This window comes from Musa acuminata, chromosome BXJ3-10, assembly GCF_036884655.1.
Source record: "Musa acuminata AAA Group cultivar baxijiao chromosome BXJ3-10, Cavendish_Baxijiao_AAA, whole genome shotgun sequence".
Lineage (NCBI taxonomy): Eukaryota > Viridiplantae > Streptophyta > Magnoliopsida > Zingiberales > Musaceae > Musa > Musa acuminata.
Window position 1 is genome coordinate 24,319,738 of NC_088358.1, and position 17,333 is coordinate 24,337,070.

Consider the following 17,333-nt stretch of genomic DNA (forward strand, 5'->3'; position numbering starts at 1 on the left):
TCACCCTTCTTTCTAGGAATTCTTAGTGAAAATTATAGTGAGGTTTCTCTTTTTCAATAAAAATGTAGGAGATAAAAGTGTTAATATCTTACCTTTTAAATAAGATTAGACAGAGTTACAAGGATAAGAAATTCTTGAAAATTTTCAAATTGATGTCTTACCTTTTAAATAAGATTAAATAGAGTTGTAGAGATTAAGAATTTTTATATTTTATATTTATAAATAGATGACATTATAGATCTATCCAGGCGTCAAGTATTCAAATTTATAAAGCTAAAGTCTAATAATCGTTTAAAGATATGTAAGTGTTTTTTTTTTGAGAAATTTAATATAGTTTTTCTTTTTAGTCTTGATTTTTTCTTCTTCTATTTGATTTGATTTTGAACTAGTAGTATCTTAATATCACTATTTGAGAAAAAAAAAAGTACTTACATATGATTCCTCTCTTTCTTCATAGAAAGAAGAAATTTAGAAAATATTAATATTATATGAAAATATTCATTTAAAAAATGATATTTATACTTACTTTCTTCTTGTTTACTGTAGGAAAGTTGGGATCAAACTTTGAACCTCGAAAGTTATCATGTGGTAAGATAATGATCATTATCAGGAATAAGATAGATAATTTCTCTGTGAGAGATTCAAGATGTAGATAGTATGTTCAACTTAGATCATATGATTATCCAATTTATAGCCCATAGAAATATGTTTCTATGATACACTAGCATGAATATGAAGAATAAAAATGAATCTGATCAAGGGGCACAAATCTTTAGGAAGCATCCACATTGTTGATAACATAGCAAATCTTTGTTTTCTTCTTGATGCAAAAAGTAAAAAACATTAATTCAAATGCTATTATGTCACTGATGTGTCAGAGTAGTTGACAAATATTTTCTAATTAATGTTGAAATTTTAATAGTAACAATTTTATGGACAGACAATTTATGAAGATAAAAATGGGAATCAACCATCCACTAAATCTTTTTGGTTCCAATCATGCATGCATTTTGATGGGGTAAAAAATAAGAAAGCAAATTGAGTTGATGGGTGGATGGGATGAAAAGAACAACAAAATAAATAGTAAACCTCATTGATTAATAGAATAAACCAATGATTTATTCTACTTGAAAATGATCATATCAATTTAAACACAGTTTTTTGGGCTGTCCAAAAAACATTGATTGATAGAATTCTGCAGGCATATTACAAGCCAATAGTTGGTCTGCATTATCTTCCAAAGAAAAAGTTAAATGAGACATTAATTGCTTGTCATATGTTCTAGATATTATTTTTTTCGAAAAAAATTTGTCCTTTCTTAAAGATATAATTTGGTGATCATGAATCACAATGACTCAAATTATTAGAAAAGGTCCAAATATAATCCTTAATATACTCTCAGCATTCATTGTTGAGGAGGTCTTTAGTTTCTTGGGGCAATCAAATGTAGTCCTTTTTAAGTGAACTTGTTCATGGATCCTTGTAATGACTTCGGACCATAATGTAAGGTTTATTTACAAGAACAAAGCACAATATTTATGATTACATACTTTCTACATATATATTTGTTCAAGATGAAGAAAAATCTTGATGTTCCTGTGAAAGGTTGAACACATAATATCCAAGTACAAATTCTGAGGGTTGTCTTCTTCCTAATCCTTGGCTACATTAGTTCTTAGAGGACATTATAGTTGTTATTCTCTTCCTTAAGGAAAAGAGAACGAATCTGAAATAAGAGATGAGTAGGTTAAATCAGTAAGAATTCATGTGAACAAAACTCCAATTTATTTATGATTTTAATAAACATTGATTTTTCCTTGTTTTATTTTTCATCCTACAGTAACACAATCCATCGGTTTCATCACAAACACAATATCCCCCTTGAAGAGGCAAGATTATGTAGAAAAGGTTCAGTTCCTTTCTCGGAACCACCATCGATGTTCACAACAACAATCTTCTCTAAATTGGAGATCTACTACACAAAGCAGCAGCTTCTCCTGTCATCCAAACACCACACTCCAGACGGTATAAAAGATCTGCTCAGGCATAGTTCAGGCGAAATATGTCATTCAGCACGTAGAAGCTCCCCTGCGGAGTCGGCATCAGATGAAACATCTACAGATTATAATCAATACCACAGTCAGCAACAGGTCATTGATTAGGCAACAATGACAAACAATAACAATAATCTAAACACTATCAGAATGAAAGGTGGTTTTAAGACTAGGCTCAACTGTATGAAGGATTCTTCAATAAGTTCATAGAGCCACTCAGGAATTATAATATTTGCAGAGAAACATATTATAGAATTCCATGCAGTAGAATAAAAACCAACCAAGCCTATTACTAAATATTCAAATGCATAACACTTCCAAATAATAAGTCAAAGCAGCATAACAGAAAAAGGAAAGCAGGAAAAGAGAGCAAGAGGTAAAAACATGTTTGAACTACAGACACAGAAAATAATCAAATACAGTGGCATGCGACAAATTTGTCGTTGAAGAGAATTATTAACAGGTGCTTTGGTAGGTTTTATCGAGAATCAAGCACCTTCGTGTGAAACGTGTATAAACTCCAACATCAAAAAGCATCCAGCATCCAATATAGTTATCAGATGGTAACTGCATATTGTCTACCTCTTTGGAATTGAACATAAATGGTCATTTAGATAGACGACCTCAAGCAGTTTGTGAAATTATATGATGTTAAAATACCCATATTAATGCTGTTTTGAACACCTGCCATTGGCCCCCACAAAAACAAACCTCGGTATGGTCAATCTTCATTCTTAACACAAGAGCTTACCGATGAATGAACACATCCCAGTTACTCGAAGATGTCTAATGACCAATATATTTATAAATTAAATATCACACAAAGTTCATCATATGGTCTGTAATAAATCAAGTCAAGGTGTGTTTCAAAGAATCTCTCTCACAAAGATATGCATTTGCTCTGGACATAGAACTTCTAAAATCAGTGACATGAATGGCTATAAAGACAATCTTACATTTACATTGCAGAGAATATATTTCAGATCTCAGACAAGTTAACACTAAGACGATTCAAACGTGTTGCAAAAATTACCCATACAAGTTAACACTAAGATGTCAGTCTGCCTTACAAGGTAATTGAGAACACATTTGATTCTCAAATAATTGAGCAGAAGTATCTAAAGAGCCTCCAGGATCTCGATCCCATATCTTGTTGCATCGGTGACGGATCATAAAGACTCAACTTTGGTTCATTATCCGATAATACCAACTCCATAATTTTCTCTTGGTGTAAAGACCAGAAAAAGGTGCAAAAGGGATTAAATTTGGCAACCATTGGCCTACAATTGCGCGGACAAGAAAGAACCCTCGATCAGATCATCTTCATCGATCAAACCCTAGAACCATGGGCATGTTTACAAACTAGAAGCATTCGCCTATGTCACCAGATATAATCCAATAGAATCCCTAAATTCGTCATGGACATTAGAACATTGAAAGAGAACGAATCATGACGAAAGTTCAAATGAAGCCTAGAATGTCGAGGGCGAGAGAGAAACCTGGCTGAACTTGAGGGGGTGCTGCTCGCCGCCGAGCTGGAGGGAGCCGCTGACGAAGACGAGCATGCCGCCTGAGGGTCCCGAGGGCTGGCAGTCGACGGTGGCGATGGCGTGGGCGCACTGCTGGAAGGGAAGGGAGGACAGTTTGGCGACGATAGCGGCCGCGCCCTGGATCTTGTCGCCCTCGAAGGTGAGCATGGAGGCGTCCTGGTAAAGCCCCCCGAGCGCCGTCCGGCTGCTGTCGAACGTCCGGTAGTAGTGCTCCACGAACGCCTTCGCCACCGCGTCCGGATCCATCACCGCCTTGACCGCCAATCAAAGAACAGGGACGGCAACTCTCTCTCTCTCTCTCTCTGTCTCTCTCTCTCTCTCGTATTTGAGTTCATCTAAGAACGCGTATACACGACGCTGGAGGCCCATTTGTATTATCTATGGCCCATTAACACGTAGGTCGGGCCTAGTCTCGGCCTTTTCTGCTGGGCCTCCATGTGGACGTCGAATCTCGTGCAAAGAGTTCCTCCTGCGTCAGCCTCCGGAGGAAGGGGCAAGTAGAAACCTTTAGAAGAATTCTCGGTGAGGTTGAGAACGTTGACCTACTTCCGACATCAGAAAGTGCAGAAGCGAATAGCTTGCTTGCAAGAAAAACAATTCCAAGCTGCTGCTGCAGCTGTTGTTGATGGAGCTATCAGGGCCAAGAAGAAGAGATGCCCACACAGGGGAAGCTCTTCACCTTTGATGCAGGAACTGTTAAATTGTTCTGCATGCACCTACTGGCACAAACCTTGGTTTAAGCAATTGCAGTTTATCTTGAGCCTAATTTATAAGACAGGGATTGTCTACACCACAGTATCATTAATCTCAAACTCTTCTAACTCTGGGTGTTTGATTTTTGTCAGGTTTGTTTCTGCTCGCAAGAAGAGTTGGCCACATTTTCTCCCAATAGAGAGATCAATGTAGACCAGTATTGTTTTCTGTGGTTTTGAAGTCAACACATAATATTTGTATTTGGACTTTCTGTGAAGCTTCTCATTCTGGACAGGCAGTGGTATCCTATCCACCCCAAAATGGAATTTAGCCACTCTTATTTTGCAGATGGAGCTGTTCACAGTCACGTCTCTTGTGTTGGATGACTGCAGATCAGAGTAACCCAGTGTTGCTTTGCTCCTGTTTAGATGATGGCAACTAAACATAAGGGACAAATCAGAGATGGAGGCCGAGCTGTTAAACACATACATGAGGATGATGTAGCAGCAGTAGGCTAAGATATCAGTGGAGCATGCAGTACTAGGCTCAATTCTACTCATAATTTTCTCTTTTTGTCAGTAAATCTCCTCAGATACAATCCAAGAAGAAAGCTAAAATATCTCTAGTCTACCTCTGCACATAGAAGCTGTGGAGGATGAGGCTCTTACTTCTTAGCAGTCCACATCTTATCCTTTTCCCCTATCACTATATCCCCCACCTTCTCAACCTCATTGAAAGTCTGAGGTCTACTCATTTTAAGCTCACACCTCGTTCTTGCTTCCATCTGCAGGATCAGAGAGCACTGACGCCATGTTGAAGCTGACCCATTCCTCCATAGCTTTGCCACTGTAAGAGAGACAGAAGCTATTGGGTGGGAAAAGGCAGAAAGATTCAAGTCTAGAGGCAGCAAAGAAAGCCTCTTATTTCCTGATATCAAGGTAAAAGAGATTCTCTCCTGCCAATTCTGAACCAATCCAGTTCGAGTCCAGATTTCACTTGCGATCTGTTATCTTACGAAGATTAATTGCGTTTTTTTCTGTCAGAAGAATCGATGATGAGCAGTAAAAGACTGTACTTTTTATTCCATTTGCTGCTTTCTTCAAGAATCTGATTCCGTGTGAAGATAAAGCTCAAGATTCATAAAGGTAGAATTGCTCTCCTATCCGTAGCCTACTCTAATATAAGAAAGATTATTCTGTGCCCATAAGAATTGAGATATTGTATGTTGAAGACATCCCACAACAGTTGGCGAAGAGCTCATGTTAGCTCCATTGCTTATTCTCTTACTAGGCTTGAACACACACAACTCCTCTGAGCTTATACGTCCGGAGAAGGAGCGTAGAATGGATAACCAGCCGCCACACTCGTATCCACAAGCCCCCTTCCATCACCTCCTCCAGCAGCAGCATCAGCAGCTCCAGATGTTCTGGAACTACCAGCGGCAGGAGATCGAGCACGCCACCGACTTCAAGAACCACCAGCTCCCCCTGGCGCGCATCAAGAAGATCATGAAAGCCGACGAGGACGTCCGCATGATATCAGCGGAGGCCCCGATACTCTTCGCCAAGGCCTGCGAGCTCTTCATCCTCGAGCTGACGATCCGCTCGTGGCTCCACGCGGAGGAGAACAAGCGCCGGACCCTGCAGAAGAACGACATCGCCGCGGCCATCTCGAGGACCGACATATTTGATTTCCTCGTCGACATTGTGCCGAGGGAGGAGATAAAGGAGGAGGCGCTGGGACTGGTAGGAGGAAGCGGCGAGGGTGGCGCGACCGCCGGCGTGCCGTACTACTACCCTCCGGTGGGACAGCCGGGGCCAGGAGTGATTATGGGACAGCCTGCGGTGGCCGGAATAGATCCGGCGATCTACGTTCAGCAACCGGCGCAGGCTTGGCAGCCATTGTGGCACCAGGGGCTGCCGGAGGACGGCACTGGTCAGGGGTTGGATGGCTCAGGATATGCTGCTGCTCCACCAGCACCACCCCCGGCGCCGCCCAGCTCCTAGCGAGGAAGAAACATACACACATGTCGCTTCTCTTCCATGTTTTTGTTGCTTCATTGCTCATGTCCGTTGATTAAGATTTTATGTCATGCTCATGTATATTCGTTCTCTCTATATCGCTTGCATGATTTACCGAAAGGATTTGATCAGCACAGGAATCCAAGGTTCTTAAGGAGAGCTATAATTCCAAAAGACCAAGATCCATTTTGGATTTAGCTAAAGCTCACGTTGATTTCTCTTGTTCTCATTAGATCCGCCATCACTAGTTCTTCGTAGTAGATATGATGCAACTGTGAGAATCTTGACCCTAACAAGAGCATCAGTCTCTCGTCAGAGTAGATCTTCTTCATCGGCATAATTAAGTGGAGAGGCCACAGATTACAGGACCATGTAGGCGTCATGCAACCTAAAAGGCATCCTCCTCAACTCAGTCACATTGTCATCCAATTATTCGTACGAAAGATTGGGGGGGGGGGGGGGGACAAAAGCAGCAGATTGCTTCTTATTAATCTTGCAGGAATTCATATGAAGTAATAAGAAGTTGTGAAGATAATCTTTCTTCAGTTTCCTGTTGCTAATTCTCTTGTCAGAATGCATGTGTGTGCAGTAATTTGGTGTATCAGAAACAATACGAGTGTATGACAGCTTAAAAGAGCAGTCAGCTGAACCTGAGAAAAAGCTGTGGAAAAAGGTGCTCGAATTGATTCTTCTCTACCATTAACGAGTCTGAGAAGATGACAACGAGAAACACGGTTAAGCATATGGATTGGGCATCAAAGTAGAACCAGGTGATGAATCACTGGATGCAGATGCACTTCTCTGTCTGATGTTCTAAGTCTAGCTGACGGGTATTAGATGAATTTTGGCTATAAATCTCAAACTTGGTTCCATCAATAAGAAGATATTTGTTATCCTGCTAAAAAACTCTGGTCTGAGTTACTGCAACAAGTTCAAGGGGATTTATGATGCAGATCAATGTTTAGGACAGTCAAGCATGCAGGATTCAAATAGCAAAAGCATCCATGTTTTTCTTTTCGTTCCATTAATCTTTCTTGTTGGAGTCGAAAAGCTTCGAGTGGTTTGTCCTCAACTGAGTCTTGTTTATCATGACAACATGAAAATAAAAAGAAAAATCAGATTTCCTGTTTCAGTGGGAATCCTCATTGTCTTTGATCACAAAAGAGTAGTGTTGATGCTAGTCCTTTAATTTCTTATCGAATAATAAAGCAAAAACAAAAATGATGGCTCATGCTTTCTGGTGCCATGCATAAATAACTGGCAAGACTGGGCTGATGATGAAGGCCAAGGACATGTCTAATGGAGATGAAAGACTAATAGTTGACTGTGTAAATGGTTTTATTCTAGCATTAGACATCAGAACATCCAAACACTGTATCATCCTGTTTTTCTTCTTGGTGATTGCCTAAATGTTGTGTGTCTGTGTAGGAGAAGAATCTTATCACTACACATTACCTGACCTCCTCCAAGGTCAAGATGCAGAAAGAACAAGAATTCATACCTGATCCTGAGAGATTGATTTTTCTGATCATATACATTATGGAGTAATGTTGCATGTTACTACAAAATCAGAGACCTGGACTCTTGAGGAATACACACGACCAAGTTTTCCATCTCAAAAGTAAGATCAATGTTAAACCAGAAACAAACAACTCAGGCAACATGTTGAAACAATACAAGAAGGCTGAAGCCATATAGTAACAGGAAAAATGAACTGGTGAAAGAAAAAAAGATAGAAACTACTGTTCCTTTCATGTGCTAATGCATGAGGGACATGAAGCCTCAAAATTTTCATACAAGGACTGGGAAGAAGGAAATTTTGGACATCATAGTCAGATGGTCCAAGACCCAGTTTCTTTCAGATGAGGAGATAAATTGAGAGGCCAAGACAACTCAGAACTTCCACCCAAATCCATATCCTGCTAAGATCAAGCAAGACCACACAATTTTGATCTCTGAGCTGCATCCTTCTCATCCAACTGAGCCATAGCTGTGTAAAGCCAGGTAGGTAGACATCAAAGTTCTCAGAATTGATGGAACAGTGGTGCAAGTGGCAGGGTTCATTTCCACATACTAAATTATTGCATCATATTAGAGGAATTGATGGCTCGGCTTTGTGTTCAATCCATCTTGGATCAGGAATAAATAAAACCACGCACAGATCTGAATCTATAATAGTTTGAACTAGAATATATCTAGCCTGCACTGATAGGTCAAATTTACATTATCTAAAGATCTACTTGATTTGTCCTAAACAATAAATTTGAATGAAAAGGCTTCAAAACCAATTCTGGAAATTTCAGTCCACAGCAGAAAGAGCATGTACTACATCAATAAAAAACAACAGTAGGATAGAGAACATTTGAGTTTTCGTTTCTCTGAGTTAAATATCTTAACAGTCAGCAGAATCCTACACAAAAATATATACAAACCTAAACAACTCTGACTTAAAACCTTCATTAACCCAATATGTTCTTAAAAATATATATAATAAAAAGGACAATTTCCGTTTGAATCAAAAGGACCCAATTCTCAACATGAATTGGGCAAAACAAGAACAACTACTATAAGACTGATGTAAAGCTTAAGAAAAAGATCCTAGACTATGTATCTTTTATGTATCCACACAATCTTACTCTTTGTCTGTAAAAATGCAAGAAAACCATGCCTCTGAATTTGATTACTACCTTGTTTATAGTTCATTATTTCCTGGACCAGATCTTTGTTCTCAGATTCATTTAGCATAGATTCATTCAGGTTTACTTAAGAAAGCATGTAAAATAAATACCCAAAGTAAAAGAAAATTTGTTTGGAAAAAGAGAAAGGACAAAGCAGCACATGCAGCTGCAAACCTTTTCCCTGCACGTTTGCTTACATTGATTCATTGGTGCAAGTACACTTGAACTACAAATTCATCCTATCATGACTCAGCCCGATGAGATAACTAATTCATTACTTGGTAGACTGAATTATTACATGAATCAACTGAAGTAATTTCTGGAATAAAGCATTATAACCACCATTTCTGCCAGCAAAGATAAATCTTCAGATGTTTATTGAGTAAAAGCCTAAGTTAGAATCAAGAAATGGAAGCAAAACAATGAAATTCTATTCTGATGGAACTTAAACAAGCAGAAAACTGTTCCAAAGATCATGTAGCAAAATCCATAAAGTGGGCAGCAAGAATACTCAACAATACCAAATAAGTGATAGCAAACAAAACAAAGAAAAGCTAATTACCAAAATGCACAAAAAGACAGGAAAGCCAAAGCTAATTACCAATTCTCAAAGTTCACAGATGTGACTATAGCCAAAGCTCATTGTAACAACACGAAAGCCAGCACTACATATTTCCTGACTTCACAGTTCGAAGTCATAACAGAACAGAACTGATTACCTAAATTAAAATGTATTAGTGTGGTGGCGTTCTTCCATCTCCATCGAGGATCATATCCTTAAATGCACCGCCACTAGGAATCATAGGCAACACATGCTCCTCATGTGGCACGATCACATCCAACAAGTAAGGTCCTGGTGTCTTCAGCATCTTCCTGATTGCTTCCCTGACCTCGCTCTTCTTTGTCACACGGGCAGCAGGTATACCATACGCTTCTGTGATTTTCAAGAAATCAGGAAATATCTCACTCTCGTTTGCTGGGTTCCCCAAATAAGTATGTCCCCTGTTGCTACGGTAGAATCGATCCTCCCATTGCACAACCATGCCCAAATGCTGGTTGTTCAACACCATCATCTTGACAGGGAGATTCTCTATCCGAATCATAGCCAACTCCTGAGCATTCATCTGGAAACTCCCATCCCCATCAATGTCGACGACAGTAACTCCTGGGTTCCCAACGGCTGCACCGGCAGCTGCTGGTAAACCAAACCCCATAGCACCTAGTCCGCCCGATGTCAGCCACTGGCGTGCCCTCTTGTATGAGTAATACTGTGCGGCCCACATCTGGTGCTGCCCAACACCAGTGGAAATGATTGCTTCCCCATTCGTCAGTTCGTCAAGCACCTGAATTGCATACTGGGGAGGAATCAGATCCCCAAAAGTCTTATAGCTCAATGGGTATGTCTTCTTTAGTTGGTCCAGCTCTTTCCTCCAGGTGGAAAAATCGAACTTTTGATGAATCCCACTCTCCTCCATCAATGCATTCATCCCCTGCAGAGCCAACCTCACATCAGCACATAATGAAACATGTGGCTGCTTGTTCTTCCCGATCTCAGCCGGATCTATATCGATGTGCACAATCTTTGCCCTGCTAGCAAAAGCTTCAAGCTTTCCAGTCACACGATCGTCGAACCTGACGCCAAGTGCGAGCAAGAGGTCAGCTTTATCGACCGAATAGTTGGCATAGACAGTCCCGTGCATTCCCAACATCTTCAACGATAGCTCCGCATCGGTGGGATAGACCCCGAGACCCATCAGGGTACTCGCGATGGGGATGCCAGTAAGGTCCGCAAACCGGCGAAGCTCCTCGCTGGAGTTCAAGCAGCCGCCACCAACATAGAGAACCGGGCGATGGGATTCGGACACAAGGCGGATGATTTGGTCAAGCAGACAACGTGAAGGAGGCTTAGGGAGGCGGGAGATGTATCCGGGAAGGCGTAGCGGCGGGTCCCAAACAGGGATGGCAAGCTGCTGCTGAATGTCCTTGGGGATGTCGACCAGCACCGGGCCAGGGCGGCCAGTGCTGGCGAGAAAGAAGGCTTCTTTAATGATGCGGGGAATGTCATCGACGTTAAGGACCAGGTAGTTGTGTTTGGTGATGGATCTGGTGACCTCGACAATGGGGGTCTCCTGGAAGGCGTCCGTGCCGATCATGCGGCGGGGAACCTGGCCGGTGATGGCGACGAGGGGGACGGAGTCGAGGAGCGCGTCCGCGAAGCCGGAGACGAGGTTGGTAGCGCCGGGGCCGGAGGTGGCTATGCACACGCCCGGGAGGCCGGTGGAGCGGGCGTAGCCGGAGGCGGCGAAGATCTCGCCCTGCTCGTGGCGGAGGAGGTGATTGGTGATGGATGGGGAGCGGGTGAGGGCCTGGTGGATCTCCATGGAGGCGCCTCCAGGGTAGGCGAACAGATCGGTGACGCCCTCCCGCTCGAGGGCCTCGACAAGGATGTCAGAGCCCTTGCGGGGTTCGTCGGGGGCAAAGTTACGGAGGAGGGGGACAGCGGTGGTAGCGGCGGTGGAGGCGGCGGCGGAGGGGGTCTGGTGGCGGTCCGCGGACGCGGAGATGGGCCGAACATTGCGGTGGCTCGGGGAGAGGGACAGGAAAGGCTTGGGGAAGGGGACCAAGAGACGGGATGCAGCGGCGAATGGCCAGAGCGAGGGCTTCGAGGGAGCGATCGCGGCCCCCGGCGTAGAGGAGGCCATACTGGGTTCCCTGAGGAGCGAGCGAGCGAGCGAGCGAGAGGCTGGCGAACATTTGAGGCGAAGGTATTTATATCGAGGAGATCGGACGAGTGGCTGAGATTGAAAACCGTAGACGGGAGGGGTATCGTCACCGCAGTTGAGTTGACCGCTTCCTTAACCTAATAAGTTCTGAAATGTTTATTTATTCCCATATATACATTCGAGGTAAGAAACGCTAACAAATGCGACTCGAGCTCAGACGTTCGTCTGATTTCGATCCTACGATGCCCATATTTCGTCGCTGGATCGAGCACAGTCTTAATACATAAACAAACTAAGAAAGGCAAACTTCTACAGCTTCATTAATGGCACGAAATCGTTAAATAAGTTACATTTCAAAGGTGCATTTATCTACCATAAGTACGATCAATATACTTCATTAAATCTCACCGGTAGACTTACCGACGCGTCGGGCGTGGCGGCCGCTCCCTTGAGAAGATAAGGATCCCAAAGCCCCACGTGGTCATCATGGTCGACTCTATTTGAAGGATCCTTCGTATTGGTCAACATATATGGATGTCGAATCTTGTTTATGAGACGATCACAGTCAACGTGTCAAGCGATTAGTGTGATGTGAAGCCAAAATTCGATCGATCGAAATGTTCTCGGTACCCAAAAGATTCGTCCGACATAGTTATGTTGATGTTTTGGCCCCTCACAAGCTTGGCATGCAGAGTCTACAGGTGAGGTCTTTAATTAATGAATTATGTATGATATATATAATACATCAGTGAAGACTGATCATAAACATTGCCTCGGGAGGTGGATGCCACAGCGTCTCCTATATTCTACGACAACGTATCGGCACGTGTATATCACGTGACAAACGTCCCACGCAAGAATAAACATCAACTAGATGAAATAATCACTTAGATCAGAACCCTAATTTAACCCAAGAAGAGCCGGAGCGACCGATCCAGCCACCCAAAGAGCTGTTTGCCCCTTCCCATGCTCGAAGTTCGTCTTCCTCCCCTCTCTCTCTCGTTTGTCTCGCCGAGGAGCCCTTGGATGGTTCCAAGGGTGGGGCGATGCGCGTCTTTCTGCGGCTGGTCTTGAAATGGAACGCTCCGTTTTGCTGGATCAGGGACCGTTCACAGATGTGGAGCCGATCGATCAAAGGTGGGGCCATGATAGGCTTTGAACCTGGACGGTCCGATCGGAACTGGAGGCGTTGGAGAGGATCCGTCCACGTCGAAGATGACGACACGCTCTCCCCTGCTGCCCCTGCAGGGCTCGCTCCAAGTGCCTCGCACGAGCTCTCTCGCTATCTGAAGCGCCCACCGGCTCGGTTCTCTTTCCCTTTGGCGCCTGAGGAGGAAAGATGGCCCTTTCCGCCGCCAAATGCCCTTCTTCCTCCTCCTCCGCCGCCGCCCGCTTGTCCCTCGGCCACCCCTCTCTGAGATCGTCGACTCTCCTTCGGCCCTTTCCTAACAGCGCTCTTGCACGAAGAGTCCCCTCCCGGTCTTTCAAAAATTGGAACTTGAGCGTTGTCTGCAAGCAAGAAGGTCCGGATATTCATCTTCCGTTTTCCCATAATCTCGTTCGTTCCGTCTCGCTCGACCTCTACTTGGGTTGGCGAATTAAGCTCTCGACTTGTGTAAATTTGGTATTTTGCGGGTCTCTTCGTTAATTTTTATCGTATTAGTGACTTTTATAGATCTTCTTACTACGATTGGTTTTTCTTTCCCTGATTTGTTTTGCTTATATCTACAATTTCGAGATGGCTAACCTTTTTCTTGGTGATTGCACGGCAGCTGGCGCTGTACCTGTATCCAGCAGTGCAGAAGAAGCTCCTTCCAAGAATGTGGAAAATGGTGGCTTGTTTGGTTTATCTTCAGAGGAATACGGACATGCGATTGGTCTTGATGCAAGTGAAAGGGAGTCTACAGTTAGTATCACCGTGGTTGGAGCCTCTGGGGACCTTGCTAAAAAGAAGATATTTCCTGCTCTTTTCGCACTTTATTATGAAGATTGCCTTCCAAAGGTCTGGTTTTGTTATTGCGGTGCTACTAGCATTATTTTTATAGCTCATTCTCACGGTGCTAGGCTGTAATTTTATGTTCTCTATGCAGCATTTCACTATATTTGGTTATGCTCGAAGTAAGATGACTGATGCTGAACTAAGAACCATGGTTAGCAAAACACTTACATGCAGAATTGACAAAAGGTGATTAATGGTTTTTACGTTAATTCCTCAATTGGGTGTGCTAGACTTTGTTTTAGACATTCTACTTTTGAATTCATGAGGATAATTGATTCTGAGTGCTTCTTAGCCTCAGAAATCTAGTGATGCTAAATGTTCTTGCTGGTTTTTGTCAGCGAAAATTGTAGTGAGAAGATGGAGCAGTTTTTAAAGAGATGCTTCTATCATTCAGGTCAATATGACTCTGAGGAAAACTTTGCAGAGCTCGACAAGAAGCTGAAAGAACATGAGGTAATATTTGTATCCATAAAAGGAGGACGTCCTCATAACTTTAGAAGTTCAAAATTAGGAGCTGCAAGCCTCCTTTTCAAAACAGTAATCACGAGCCACATTACTCTAGGCCAATAGGAAATTAACATTCCTATTGGGACATTTTTCGTTGAGTTTACATTCATCTTGAGACCAATGATTCTAGAATCTGTAATATATGGTGTTTTTCCTTTGTTTTCTTTCCCTGCTTATTTGAGTATGATCCAGCTATTTAAACTCCATTTGACAAGTGGCTTCTTTTACTTGGTTGAATTTAGATCCTTTCTTGCCTCCACTTCTTAATTCTCTTATTTTTAGTTCTTTTCTGCATGAATTCATTTAATTGCATATAGTATACAGGAATTTTGAATTAAACTTGTATCCCATGTGAAAAGACACCTTTTAGGCTGATTTAATGACCCTTTTCCTTTTTATTGACTATAAATTTGCATGAACCTCCACACAATAGCGTGACTTTGTTGCTAATGATGAAGGTCTTGATGATGACATTTAGCTTGAGTTTGTTTGGATCATCAAATATATATCTTTATTAAGCCTTCTTTATTTTTTTTGCCAAAAAAATCCATAATTAGTGAAAAGTCTTGGATTTTTTATTTGGCGTGCAGTGTGGGAGGCTACCAAACCGGCTATTTTATCTGTCAATTCCACCAGACATATTTATAGATGTTGTAAAATCTGCAAGCCAGTTAGGTTCGTCCAAGGATGGCTGGACCAGGGTGATAGTTGAAAAACCGTTCGGCCGGGACTCTCAATCTTCTGCTGCTTTGACAAGAGGTCTGAAACAATACCTGGAGGAAGATCAAATATTTAGGTAGCATGACATCCTTTTTAAAGATATTCATATTTGACAATGCTTGAAAAAAAAAATCTTTCTTATGATGATTATTTATCATTCTACAGAATAGACCACTATTTAGGGAAGGAACTTGTTGAGAATCTATCCATTCTTCGTTTCTCGAATCTCGTCTTTGAACCACTGTGGTCTAGGCAATATATCAGGAATGTGCAGCTGATCTTCTCCGAAGATTTTGGTACAGAAGGACGGGGAGGGTAAGGTTTGAACTACATTATAGTCCATTGAAGTTAATTTTATAGTATAAGTGAGATTTCCAGTTACTTTTTGTCTTCTATTATGCAGGTACTTTGATAACTATGGCATCATTAGAGATATTATGCAGAATCATCTGCTTCAAATTTTAGCCTTATTTGCAATGGAGACTCCTGTTAGCATGGATGCAGAAGATATCAGGAATGAAAAGGTTTGTGCGATGAAATATGACAAAGACCCTTTTCTTTTAAGTTTTGGCTCTAGATGTGACCCGATGGCTTCAGATTCATGGCTAGTGTGGTGCAGTTGTCCTTTGATTGGATGAAGACCGGCATAGTAGTGGAACATATTTTGGTTTTATTTCCTTAAATAAGTTTCTTTGTCAATTTTAGGTGAAAGTTCTTCGTTCTATGAAGCCATTGCAATTGGAAGATGTGGTGATAGGACAGTATAAGAGCCACACTAAGGGTGGAGTCACATATCCTGGATATACAGATGATAAGACTGTACCCAAAGGTAGCCTTACTCCAACATTCGCTGCAGCTGCCCTTTTTATAGATAATGCAAGGTGGGACGGAGTTCCGTTCCTCATGAAAGCTGGAAAAGCATTGCACACTCGTCGGTAGGTTGTAAATGAATAATTATGCATTTCCTATGTAGTATGGGTTAGTATCATTTGAAATTCAACCACTTTAATATGATAACTTGGCACTGGAAATTTCCATTTGCAGAACAGAGATTAGAGTGCAGTTTCGCCATGTCCCTGGCAATCTATACAAGCGTAGTTTTGGAACTGATCTTGATCGAGCTACAAATGAACTCGTAATTAGGGTGCAACCCGATGAGGCTATTTACTTGAAAATCAATAACAAGATTCCTGGATTGGGGATGAGATTGGACCGCAGTAATCTGAATCTTCTTTATGCATCAAGGTACAAGTAATAAATTTTCTTCTAAAGGAACATATACCAATTCCTAGAATGCCTGATGACAACTCACAATTGTGTTAGCTATTCTTCACTTTCTCTTAAACCACTGGCACATATTAATCAACATTTTGTAAGTTACTGTGAAAAATGTTCGAGATCATGACCATTACAATTCACTTAGATAAATTATATAGACTGAGTTAATATTAAGGGTTTCTACAGCGGGAGCCTTGTGACACTCATAATTGTAATGGTTGTTATTTTCATCATCAAAGCTAATGTTACTTGTTTTTCGTACCAAGTTGGTAATTTAATGTCTTTCCTTTCCTTTTTTATCAGTCTGAAACTTTTTCTGGCTTTGGTAGATACTCAAAAGAGATACCAGATGCATATGAGAGGCTGCTGCTTGATGCCATTGAGGGTGAACGAAGGCTGTTCATTCGTTCTGATGAATTGGATGCTGCCTGGGAGCTGTTCACGCCACTGCTCAAAGAGTTGGAAGAGAAGAAGATAGGCCCTGAGCTCTACCCTTATGGGAGTCGCGGACCAGTCGGAGCACACTACCTTGCCGCAAATTACAATGTTCGCTGGGGAGACCTCAGTGCATCAGAGACCACATAACTCGATGTTTTTGCTGTCATTTTGGCACAAGACTCCAATAAATAATCCAGAGAACCAAAGCAAGCAGTATGTTTCTGGGAGACTGTTGATCCTCTGCAAATGACATCACAATGGCAAGCAGTATGTTTCTGTCTGAGATAGGTTGATCTTTCTCTGGTGTGACCACTGTATTCTATCTTTACAGTTGATAGCTCTCCCGTCTTGGTCATAGTTTGTGTGTCGATAATGTTGCCTGTAGGCATGTACTCAAACTAGACTCAGCACATTATGTCATGTAAAGAAGCAAATCCAGTTGTTAGCAGCAATGCAGTGATCTTAAACACATGTGACTTGGACCTCTAAATGCTGGACAACGAAAGATGACATATTGGAAACTTGAACATGTCACAGTGGTAGATTTCTTGGATCATCACTAGTGTTATCAGGGTCTCCAGTTAAGGCCTCCAAAGTTTTTGTTGTAGCAGTCACATTTTCAAGTTCGCTATAGTGATCCGTTTCTTGTAATTAGTATTTACTTGCCACAAC

General features: G+C 41.9%; 4 protein-coding genes across 5 annotated transcripts; 2 read left to right on the top strand and 2 right to left on the bottom strand.

Moving 5' to 3' along the window:
• Window positions 1-1,768: 1,768 nt before the first annotated feature.
• LOC104000684 (nuclear transport factor 2B) lies at window positions 1,769-3,918 on the bottom strand. The gene is made up of 2 exons (XM_009422787.3): window positions 3,554-3,918; window positions 1,769-2,115 (listed from the first exon to the last, which is right to left on the bottom strand). Exons 1-2 carry the CDS (start codon window positions 3,848-3,850, stop codon window positions 2,041-2,043), a joined length of 372 nt encoding a protein of 123 aa, XP_009421062.2. The 5' UTR covers window positions 3,851-3,918; the 3' UTR covers window positions 1,769-2,040.
• Window positions 3,919-4,897: 979 nt separating this feature from the next.
• On the top strand, window positions 4,898-6,414 carry LOC135650699 (nuclear transcription factor Y subunit C-1-like). Of its 2 annotated transcripts, none has more exons than XM_065170242.1 (3): window positions 4,898-5,235; window positions 5,341-5,442; window positions 5,588-6,414. In XM_065170242.1, exon 3 carries the CDS (start codon window positions 5,641-5,643, stop codon window positions 6,301-6,303), a length of 663 nt encoding a protein of 220 aa, XP_065026314.1. In that variant the 5' UTR covers window positions 4,898-5,235; window positions 5,341-5,442; window positions 5,588-5,640; the 3' UTR covers window positions 6,304-6,414. The 2 variants fall into 2 exon arrangements, with proteins under 2 accessions (XP_065026314.1, XP_065026315.1); XM_065170243.1 differs by having other exon boundaries at window positions 5,344-5,442.
• Window positions 6,415-9,573: 3,159 nt separating this feature from the next.
• On the bottom strand, window positions 9,574-11,738 carry LOC104000682 (acetolactate synthase 1, chloroplastic-like). The gene has a single exon (XM_009422782.3). It carries the CDS (start codon window positions 11,696-11,698, stop codon window positions 9,731-9,733), a length of 1,968 nt encoding a protein of 655 aa, XP_009421057.3. The 5' UTR covers window positions 11,699-11,738; the 3' UTR covers window positions 9,574-9,730.
• A 1,043-nt stretch (window positions 11,739-12,781) lies between these two features.
• On the top strand, window positions 12,782-17,132 carry LOC135651828 (glucose-6-phosphate 1-dehydrogenase, chloroplastic-like). Its single transcript, XM_065172309.1, has 10 exons — window positions 12,782-13,242; window positions 13,492-13,721; window positions 13,810-13,904; window positions 14,057-14,171; window positions 14,816-15,021; window positions 15,111-15,260; window positions 15,349-15,469; window positions 15,651-15,880; window positions 15,990-16,190; window positions 16,553-17,132. The coding sequence occupies exons 1-10, from the start codon at window positions 13,059-13,061 to the stop codon at window positions 16,806-16,808; spliced, it is 1,788 nt and encodes a 595-aa protein (XP_065028381.1). The 5' UTR covers window positions 12,782-13,058; the 3' UTR covers window positions 16,809-17,132.
• The last annotated feature ends 201 nt before the right edge of the window (window positions 17,133-17,333 follow it).

Excerpts from the sequence above, each read along its gene's own strand:
- LOC104000684 (XM_009422787.3), bottom strand. The coding sequence starts at position 3,850 with ATGGATCCGGACGCGGTGGCGAAGGCGTTCGTGGAGCACTACTACCGG. Across the intron at positions 2,116-3,553 it reads ACCCCCTCAAGTTCAGCCAG|ATGTTTCATCTGATGCCGAC; the intron begins GTTTCTCTCTCG and ends TATAATCTGTAG.
- LOC135650699 (XM_065170242.1), top strand. The coding sequence starts at position 5,641 with ATGGATAACCAGCCGCCACACTCGTATCCACAAGCCCCCTTCCATCAC.
- LOC104000682 (XM_009422782.3), bottom strand. The coding sequence starts at position 11,698 with ATGGCCTCCTCTACGCCGGGGGCCGCGATCGCTCCCTCGAAGCCCTCG.
- LOC135651828 (XM_065172309.1), top strand. The coding sequence starts at position 13,059 with ATGGCCCTTTCCGCCGCCAAATGCCCTTCTTCCTCCTCCTCCGCCGCC. Across the intron at positions 15,470-15,650 it reads AAGATATCAGGAATGAAAAG|GTGAAAGTTCTTCGTTCTAT; the intron begins GTTTGTGCGATG and ends TGTCAATTTTAG. Across the intron at positions 15,881-15,989 it reads AAAGCATTGCACACTCGTCG|AACAGAGATTAGAGTGCAGT; the intron begins GTAGGTTGTAAA and ends TTCCATTTGCAG.